The sequence below is a fragment of the Dreissena polymorpha genome, chromosome 3, assembly GCF_020536995.1.
Source record: "Dreissena polymorpha isolate Duluth1 chromosome 3, UMN_Dpol_1.0, whole genome shotgun sequence".
Lineage (NCBI taxonomy): Eukaryota > Metazoa > Mollusca > Bivalvia > Myida > Dreissenidae > Dreissena > Dreissena polymorpha.
Window position 1 is genome coordinate 122205411 of NC_068357.1, and position 11229 is coordinate 122216639.

The 11229-nt window shown below is 32.8% G+C and overlaps 1 protein-coding gene across 1 annotated transcript; it reads left to right on the forward strand.

Annotated features, from left to right (window-relative positions):
• The first annotated feature begins 1128 nt into the window (after window positions 1-1128).
• Window positions 1129-9069, forward strand: LOC127872560 (adhesion G protein-coupled receptor E2-like). Its single transcript, XM_052415886.1, has 6 exons — window positions 1129-1243; window positions 2187-2324; window positions 3411-3548; window positions 4491-4628; window positions 8022-8120; window positions 9005-9069. The coding sequence occupies exons 1-6, from the start codon at window positions 1129-1131 to the stop codon at window positions 9067-9069; spliced, it is 693 nt and encodes a 230-aa protein (XP_052271846.1).
• The last annotated feature ends 2160 nt before the right edge of the window (window positions 9070-11229 follow it).

An 11229-nucleotide genomic window follows, 5' to 3' on the forward strand; every position in this document is an offset into this window, starting at 1 on the left:
CCAACGCGTCGTGTCGCAAGTGGCTATATATAAAGCAATAACTAATTTAGTACGTTGATACACCCTGTAAAGCCCACGGTGATTGCGACACGACAACAAATCCTGACTCCGAATGCACTGGAAACGTTGGATCCACAAATGAACCTGTAAATCAGGCTACACCAAGCAAGGAATGGAGTGCAAAGCGAGCAAATAGATTCAGTCGTCGAAATAATAACAATTACAGACTGTTTTTGATATGTTTTAATATTAAACTTTATGAATTATGATTTTATTTTAATATTTGTATTATATTATCAATAGTTTAAGATGAATGCCATTTATCCAAGGGAATCCCCCTGCTTTTTTGGTTATGCTGTGAAGTATATATTTAGTGTAACGGTTGCAGTATAAAAATTATATATGTTTTTGCCGGATTTAAGAAAAATGATAGCGATCGTAGAACTATCGAATAATTAATATAATAACTAAACTGTATTATGTTTTAACATTAAACGTGATAATTATAAACATTTTAATATATTACAAAACATGCTCATATGTCTAACAGCTTATACAATTTTTGATTATCTAAATTAACACATGCGATTGTTTCTAATTTGGAATTTTTTATGGAAACATATTTCAGCATAGTTTCTTGTACAAGTATGATAAATAACTCAAAATACAATAAAAATCGTACATGTATTTTTTATTAATCAGGGATTGACATTTTGCTTTAAGAATTTAAAAACGGAAACACTTGTATAACAACGTTATTATTATACGTTATTTTTAACCTACGAGATTCAACCCAACACTTTAAGAAATAAATTAATGTCCCTTTAACAGTGTCCAAATGTTTTAAGAATTTGTAGAATTAAATTATACTCTCATCACAGCTATGAAACATCTACCCAAAAATGCTTGCAAAAACAGTTACAACGTGTCAGTTGCAAACCTAAAAGTTGAAGTACAAAGGTTTTTTAAGATGGTATCATTTTGAAAGATACAATGCCATTAAATTAACGATAACGTTGATTATTGTCGTAATCAAGTTAACGTTTTTATGAAGATGGCCATATATTTAGAGCAATAACACATTTTGATTGAATATCTTAGACCTAGGCACAACATGTTCAGCCAACGATGATTGTGACCTGGTATCCAATCCTTACTCAGAATGCGCTGGAAACGTTGGATCAAAAACATGCACCTGTAAATCAGGCTACATCAAGCAAGGAACGGAGTGCAAAGCGAGCAAGTAGATTCAGTCAAACACATGTTGACAATTATATACTTGTTTCGAATAATCCCGTCCTTAAAGGTGAAATACATCATGGTTTGATATTATGATTATGAGTATGCTGGCAACGTTTTAAAATCAGTACATTTTTTCAACGAAACATTAAGCGGGTTTTGTGTTTTTGTGTATGCTTTCCTGTATTGCATTGCTTAAATAGTTACATAATCAAATTCCTGTTAAAACAAACTATTTTATTGGTTAGCCATTTTAAATTAAATATAAATATCTCAGTATTGACAAAAAACATTGACCATGATAATATTTATATATAAAAAATATATTGACTAAACGTTCATGAGTTTTAATTAAAAAAAGCGATTTTAATTAACAAAGAAATATGTTCAGAATCCAAAAAACATGTAAATTCTTGTATGCATACAATAAATGAATATTAAATAGTTGACGATTGTAATTAATGAATGCTCGTGATTTGATTTAGCAATCCTCATAGACATATAATACTTAAGGCGGTATGCATATAAACAATAGACTTTTTCTTTCACAATTATCACCGAAAACACTTGAATCAATGCATACCCACATGAGTACATTTTAATATGAAAGTCACGAATTGTTTAATATAATATTCGGTACAATTTTGAAACATTACTAAAATGTTTTAAGAATATGCAAGATTATTTTAAAATTTGACCACATCTATTTCCCCACACTACACACAAAATCCGTGACGAAACAGTTACAACTTTTCCGATGCCAACGTTCTATCCACCTGACATTTAGATGCACATTGGTATTTCGTAATTTATCATTTTTAACGATACACCATAGTTCAAATTATTATATGAATTATGACGTTGCATTATCTTCGAAACCTTGGGAAGGTATGTAATTAGATGCTTATACATTAAGAACAATAACTAATCGGGAATCACTATTTCAGACCTTGGCTCAACATGCAGACACGACGGCAATTGCGACACGACAACAAATCCTAACTCCGAATGCACTGAAACAGCCGGATCTCAAACCTGCACCTGCAAATCAGGCTACACCAAGCAAGGCACGGTTTGCAAAGCAGGCAAGTACATTGACCATAGACGTTTTGCGAAATACACCGATTGATAAACTTATGCATAATGATAATGACCTATGTATCATATGTAGACTTATTATGAATTATTACCATAGTATTATTGTTTTGAGTTGATCTCTGATAACTATACACACGCGTTGAAAAAAACAAATGTGATGGTATTATGATATGATGGGATGATAACAAACGTGTCGCAAGTGGCTATATTTAAAGCAATAACTAATTTAGTATAATTATTCTAGACCTGGGCACAACATGTACAGCCAACGCTGATTGCGACACGACAACCAATCCTAACGCCGAATGCACTAGAAACGTTGGATCTAAAACATGCACCTGTAAATCAGGCTACACCAAGCAAGGAACGGCGTGCAAAGCGAGCAAGTAGATTCAGTCGTCGAAATAATAACAATTTAAGGCTGTTTTCGATATGGTTTAATATTAAACCTTATGAATTATGATTTGATTTTAATATTGTTATTTTATTGTCAATGGTTTATGGTCAATGACATTTATCCAATGGAATCGCCCATTTTTTTGGTTATGCTGTGAAGTATATTTTTAGTGTAACATGTGCAGTATAGAAAAAAGGCAATGTGTTTTTTCCGGATTTAATAATGCGCGAAGCTATAAATAACTTTGAATTAAACATAAATAAACATGTAACACATTTAAGAAAAAAGATATCGATCGTATTAATATCGAATAATTAATATAATGACTAAAGTTTATTACGTTTAAAAAAATAAAACGTGATTATAATACACATTTTAATATATTACAAAACATTCTAATATGTCTAACAGCCTATACAATTATTGATTATCTAAATTAACAAATGCGATTGTTTCTAACTTGGGAAATCTTATAGAAATAGATTACGTTAGTCCGTTTATAAGTTAACAACATGCTAAAAAATGCAATATTGAGCATAGTTTCTCGTACAAGTATGATAAATAACTCAAATTAAAATTATTATCGTACATTTATTTTGTATATGATTTGATGATAACAAACGTGTCGCAAGTGGATATATTTAAAGCAATAACTAATTTAGTATAACTATTTCAGACCTTGACACACCATGTACAGCCAACGATGATTGCGACACGACAACCAATCCTTACTCGGAATGCAATGGAAACGTTGGATCCAAAACATGCACTTGTAAATCAGGCTACACCAAGGACGAAACGGCGTGCATAGCGGGCAAGTAGATTAAGTCATATACATGTTGACAATTATAAACGTGTTTCGAATAATCCCGTCTTTAAAGCTGATATACATCTTGATTTGATATTGTGATGATGAGTATGCTGTCAACGTTTAAAAGTCAGTACATTTGTTCAATGAAACAATACGCGGGTTTGTGTATTTGTGTGTGCTTTCCTGTATTGTATTATTTAATAGTTAAATAATAAAATTCCTGTTATGAACCAACTATTTTGTAGGTTAGTCATTTTACATAAAATATAAATATCTAAGTAATGACAAAAATAGTGATCACGATAATATTTATATAAAAAAAATATATTGACTAAAAGTTCATAAGTTTTAATCATTAAAGCGATTTTAATGAACAAAGAAATATGCTCCGAATCCAACAAACTGTAAAATCTCGTATATATACAATAATTGAATATTGAAAAGTTGACTATTGTTATTAATCAATGCTCGGGATAAGATTTGAAAATCCGTATAGACATATAATACTTAAGGCGGTATGTATATAAACAATAGACTTTTTCTTTAACAAATATCACCGAAAACACTTCAATCAATACATACCAACATGTGTCCGTTTCAAAATTAAATTCGCGATTTGTGTTAATATATTATTATGTACAATTGCAAACCGTACTTAAATGTTTTAAGAATATTCAAGATTATTTTAAACTTTTACCACATCTATCCCCCCACATACACACAAAATCCGTGACGAAAAAGTTTCAACTATTTCGATGCAAACGTTTTATTCACCTGATATTTAGATGCACATTGGTATTTCGTAATGTATCATTTGTAACGATTCACTGTTATTCAAATTATTAAATGAATTAAGACGTTGCATTATCTTCGAAACCATGTAAAGGTATGTAAGTAGATGCTTATACATTAAGAACAATAACTAATCGGGAATCACTATTTCAGACCTGGGCTCAACCTGCACAGCCAACGGCGATTGCGCCACGACAACAAATCCTAACTCCGAATGCACTGGACCTGCCGGATCTCAAACCTGCACCTGCAAATCAGGCTACACCAAGCACGGAACGGCTTGCAAAGCAGGCAAGTACATTAGCCATAAACGTTTTGCGAAATACACCGATTGATAAACTTATGCATAATGATAAAGATATAAGTATTTTATGTAGACTTGTTATGAATTATTACCATAGTATTATTGTTTTGACTTGATCTCTGATAACTATACACACGGGTTAAACAAAACCAAATGTGCTGGTATTATGATATGATGCGATGATAACCGACATGTAGCAAATGGCTATATTTAAAGCAATAACTAATTTAGTATAACTATTTTAGACCTTGACACACCCTGTACAGCCAACGCTGATTGCGACACGACAACCAATCCTAACTCCGAATGCACTGGAAACGTTGGATCTAAAACATGCACCTGTAAATCAGGCTACACCAAGCAAGGAACGGCGTGCAAAGCGAGCAAGTAGATTAAATCTTCGAAATAATAACAATTAAAGCCTGTTTTAGATATGGTTTAATTTTAAACTTTTTAAAGTATAATTTGATTTTAATATTATAATTATATTATCAATGGTTTAAGGTAAATAACATTTATCCAAATGAATCTCCTGCTTTGTTGATTATGTTGTGAAGTATATTTTTATTGTTACAGTTTCAGTATAGAAACTATCAATGTGTTTGCCGGATTTAATAATGCGCGAAGCTATAACTAATTTTAAATTAAACATCAATAAACATGTAACAAACTTAAGAAAAATGATAGCGATCGTATTCATATCATATAATAAATATGCTGACTAAACTTTATAATTTTTTAAACATTAAACGTGATAAAAATAAACATTTTAATATACAGTCCAACCCCTCTCAAGCAGCCAGTCAAGGGAAATGGGCAAATTGGCTGCCTAAGCTGGGTGGCCTTTTAAGAGGGGGTTGGGTCATAGGGAGTCTAGAGTTGATGAGTGCATGGCCAACTGTTCAATTTTTGTATAAACAAAATGGTAAATATGTGTACATGCACTAAACAATGTATAGTCTTAAAATAATTTTATTTCTTCCTTTCTAAAGTCAGCTATAAAACAACATTTTCATTCAAAAAATATTCTATTCATCTTTCTAATCATCATCAATATCATCTTCATCAGAATCAAGTCAATGAAAAAGAATCATTCTCATGATTCGTTGTTTACAAAATGCGTGTTGTATGGCCCCAATGCACTTAAGATGGGAACAGTTGTGAATCAGTTATGCGTCAATAACTCCCGTGTCACTATCAATCGATAATTTAATTGGTTTATTGCAGTTTTATGTCTTTGTAATACCTACCGCACGAATTGGTCCCGACAGTGATCTCCTCCACGATAAAATCGTGGCCAGCTACTTAAGAGACTCATAATAGCAACCAGGTGTAATCCTACTGGTAATCGTGCTTTTCATGCATAATATTATAAAAACATTTATTTCGCCGCGTAAATAGTTTTATCAAAATTAATATTGAAATCATTGTAAATATCAAACAAATATAAATGTTTTGTTAAATTCCAAAATGAGAATCATAATTTGTAATCTGAAACACACTCCCGATTGATTTATGTTAACGAGACGTTTACAAATTCGAGCATCAAAAATGTCCTCATGTATTTCCTTTGTCCCGACAAAAGCGCGCGAAAATTATGCACCAATGTACAATGGCACGTCATACCCATGCGTGCGTGTATTGATTTGTGGATAAAAACTTTGTAGCACAGAGAACATGAAGAGCAGTTGATTTCGGTTAAAAGTTGCGTTGTTCTTTTTAACTTTTAATTAGCCGATAATTGTCATAAATGTGTGCTTGAAATAGTATGATTCAACAGCTACAAATAATCAATTATAAATTAAGAATCTCTTTTCCAGTACTAATAGATGATATTCGCATGTGCGGATACAAAAAGATCAAACGGTCGCATATTGCTTTTAACCCGATAACCCGATAATCTGCCACTAATTAATTGCAATTTGCAAACTGGCTGTCAAAATGTTTATCACACATCACGCTTCAGTACTGCAGAGCCTAAACCGCATACTGGAAGCACATATCGATTTTTTTCGCCGTTGCGTCGGTGTAATTTTGCCAGTGTACATGACTGACTTACTCGCGCGTGACCACTCATATGGGGGGAATTTAACATTTGGGATGCAAAATTGCTGACCGCTGGCCGTAGAAACGGGGTTACCGCTAAAGAGGGGTGTATTATATAGTGTTTATCGACGGTCGCGGCACAGACCGGCCGCCTACACGGGGCGACCGGCGATTAGCAGTGACCGGAAGTAGGGGTTGGACTGTATGTTGATCCCAATGCGATTTTTTTCGCCGTTGCGTCGGTGTAATTTTGCCAGTGTGCATGACTGACTTACTCAAGCGTGACCACTCATATGGGGGGAATTTAACATTTGGGATGCAAAATTGCTGGCCGCTGGCCGTAGAAACGGGGTTACCGCTAAAGAGGGGTGTATTATATAGTGTTTATCGACGGTCGCGGCACAGACCGGCCGCCTACACGGGGCGATAAGCAGTGACCGGAAGTAGGGGTTGGACTGTATGTTGATCCCAATGCGAAAAATGGCATCTATATGCAATGCAATTCATTACCATTATAAGAAATGTATCATATGCAGATATTTCAATTAAGTCAATAATGTGGATGTCAGGCATTTAATAATTATTATTATGATGAAATTATAACAATAATGCCGTGATGGTAAACATATCCTAACTATTAAATCGATTGTGGTTTTTCATCATTACGGTTTGGTCTGAATAGGAATAATGCTGATCTAAAGCCTGAACCATACGATCCTTTTTTATCAAACAATAATACTTGTTTTTGTATATACATCAATCCATCTTGCCTAACAAGTTCTTATAATGTTGATTTTATCCACAAAATACGGACATATTAATGCCTTATCATGTTGTCATATTTTGTGAAAATATATGTTATTAGACGATTTACTATTTACACGTCTTGAATAAATTGTATGCCTGTCTTTCTATCGATGTTGCTTTTTTGCCAGTTAAACCGTCAACTAATAGAATTGCTATGAAATCGATTTAACTTATATGGTAGTTCTTTTTAATTTGAAAAACAATGTAATTGGGTTAATTTTTATTTCCGCTTGTATGCTAGTGACAATTACTGGTCTGAGTTTGAGATTCGACGATACATTTAGCCGGTTTAAACCCCACATGCTTTGCAGTGACTGTTCCAAGACGATGATTCATGCTCTGTGATTTTGCATATATTATTTTGTGATGTTGTTCTGTATTGAATAGGCATAACACCATTTGCCTTTAATAAATTTTAAAGACTATCGTGGTTGTATAAGATTTTTTAGCCGTATAATGTTTCTTGTATTGTATTATTCCTTTGTACTAAATTAAAAACAATAACTAATGTTTAATAAATATTTAAGACCTAGGCACAGCTTGTACAGAAACCACTGATTGTGACACGGTAACTACAACTGATGCTGTATGTGACCTGAATGCTGCACCAAAGATTTGCGCAGTAGGTGAGTCAACATGTTCGTAGAACTGATTCGAATGCGTTTAGTATAGAACTTGTCTTTGTTTAGAATATTCTACTGAGAACTGCTAGTAAATACACATTACAAACATATTCATGGCATGTGTTTCTGCTTTTAAGGGGTGGACGGTAATTGTAGTGGCGATACGAGTACAAAGTGTACCACGTCGGCTAACTGCGTGAGCAACAAATGCGTATGCAGCTCGGGCTACACAACCACCAACAAAAATCTTTGCAGCAGCGGTAAACTAACTCTTTTGCTGCATAAATTGAATGTTGGTTTGTATTATGAGAGGAATTCTTGGCTAAAACACAACGGCTACGAATCACGCGTTCAATGCCGCACTTGCAGTTAAAATGAATTAATAGTAGTATTAATAAATATTATTGTAAGTTTGTAACGTTAAACGTATAGATAATTGACATATGTATAATATAATATAATTAATTTTGCAAAAAAATGTGCAACAACTTTGGTAGAATTATAACAATTTAAATTGCGTGTATGGACTAATTAATTACAAAACGATCTAAGATAATTATTTATTATCTCGGTGGAGGAAATGTATTTTAAACAAATATTCGAGCATTATAAGAATTAACATTAAACAACATACATACAAGTGCAAAATGTGTTTAATCGCGCAACAGAGAAATAGTAAATTTCTACAATAAATCTGAAACAGTATAATTATAGTAGTCTAGTCATAGTAGTATAGTATAAATATAAATGTTTTTAAAATATCGTTACACAGCTTTATGTTTTCAAACTATGCTCCTTATCATTTTGACAGTGTGTTCCAACGAAATTAAATGTAAATCAACAATACTGTTTGTTATTATATTACACAACACATGTTTGTTTGACAGGAGCCGCTGGTGTTGCAGCATGCCTGTCAACGATTGTGTCCTGTGTGCTCATGGCGATGTTTTAAGAGAGTCGCTTCAATACAAGAACATTCGGGAGATCATGTATACTGCGTAAAACAACAGCATACGATAGATTAATTAAAACAGACATTAACAATCAACATTAAAATAGTTTTCTTGTATTATATACCACTTTAACTTTTTCTTGATAAAAATGAAGAAGTGAATTGTGTGCTGTTTTTTGTGTGCAGTTCCTGTGATTTTATGTAGTCCAATATCCATTCTTTTATTGATGTTGTTGATAACCCAATGTATAGATTTTAATTGTTTGTAAAGCCCATATTTTCTAATAATTTTCTGACATTTCAGTCGTCAATTTTTTCTGTTACGAAGATAGCTTTTTTGACTCGTTAACATTTTCAGTTTTGTTAGTGTTCGTGTGTGATAATTTAATAAGCAATATATTGCAAATGATTATTTACATCTTTCAATGTGTCGGTTACGTATTATTACAATGAAATTGCAATTATGGTGTGTATGATCACACGAACTACAATTTGTTTAAGCATCGTTTCTATGAAAGACTGTCTCATGATTAAGTGCAAAATGCACATTTTCGGGATTTTTAGTGTGATTGATGTTGTTGATTACCCAATGTATATATTTTAATTGTTTGTAAAGCTCATATGTTCTAATAATTTTCTGACATTTCAGTCGTCAATTTTTACTGTTACGAAGATAGCTTTTTTGACTCGTTAACATTTTCAGTTTTGGTAGTGTTCGTGTGTGATAATTTAATAAGCCATATATTGCAAATGATTATTAACATCTTTCAATATATCGGTTACGTATTATTGCAATGAAATTGCAAATATGGTGCGTATGATCACACGAACTACAATTTGTTAAAGCATCGTTTCTATCAAACACTGTCTCATGATTAAGTGCACAAATGTACATTTTTGGGCTTTTTAGTGTTATGTTTTGTTTTTGCTTGATAATTATATCTTAAATTTATTGTTAGTTGTATTAATATGTCGAGTTCACGGAAATTTTGTTTTGTAAAACATGAACTATCTATTCAACGGTACATATTTTACACAATTGATATTATGCGATAACAACGAAATTTAAACCGTTCAGTTTTGACAAATTTACATTATGACATTGTCCAAATGGTTGTATACTTCTTTGTATTGCGAACTAAACACAGATTGCATTAAGTATTATTCTACAGATAAAATCTGAAAGGATGAACTTGTTTTGGTATTATAAAGCTTCGACTTGATTATTCTTACCGATATGAAAGGCTATGAACAACTGGTGTAATATAAAATAATCACACGAGCACATTAATTTAATATTGAGGAAAACATTAATGAATATAGTGATTATAAAACAACTCCTTTGGAAGTAGTAATGCTAAACCTGGAAGCCATGGCAGAAAAAAAAAGAAAATGAAACTTCCGCTTTGTCAACTGGTCAAAACGTCGTTAAATAGAAATGGAATTTTTGATTGTCAAAACTAAAAGATTGGTCACAAAACACATACCAAGCATAAGAACATATTTTAATTGGATTCGGATCTTTCGTATACATTTTTAGCAATGGGACTATAAGATGAAGTGCTAAGTTATACTGTTGGACACAATCTCACTTGCTAGTAAATGAACCTAAACTTGACGATACGATTATCTCCAGTTGATCATACATGTATTTTACTCTGCTTTCATCTACAGATCTAATGTAAAATGTAATCAATTTGAAAATGTCGAGACGGATGCGTATTCGAGCCGAGTCATACGACCATGTGTATCGTGTTACATGCGGCCAGAGTAGCTCCACCAGCCTGCGCTTTCGCGCCTTCTTGTTGGTGCTACCTTGTCCATGAAGTTTCAATGGTCTCATTAGCGGACATTATGACAGCCGAGCAGTGTATATATCGTTGCAGAGGCTTTAATTGTGTTCGGATATGTCATAAGGCACCTTTTCGCATTACACGGCTTGTATAGGCATAATCAATATGTCAGGTGTACATTATAGTATGAACAACTTTAAAACATGCCAGTCATTCAAACACAAGCTGCATCATTATTAAGTGTAACTTCCAATTAACACAATCAAGCTGGTAGAACATAAACTACTTCTTTATTCACGTCAAAAGGCTTAACATAGCAGTCCTGACAGTGATTAATTCACCCACAAGCTGATTTCGTACATAATTA

What these genes read in the sequence shown, in the direction of transcription:
- LOC127872560 (XM_052415886.1), top strand. Translation starts at nt 1,129, where the DNA reads ATGATTGTGACCTGGTATCCAATCCTTACTCAGAATGCGCTGGAAACG. An exon ending in AGGCACGGTTTGCAAAGCAG is followed by an intron (nt 2,325 to 3,410) that starts GCAAGTACATTG and finishes TAACTATTTCAG; the next exon opens with ACCTTGACACACCATGTACA. An exon ending in CGAAACGGCGTGCATAGCGG is followed by an intron (nt 3,549 to 4,490) that starts GCAAGTAGATTA and finishes TCACTATTTCAG; the next exon opens with ACCTGGGCTCAACCTGCACA.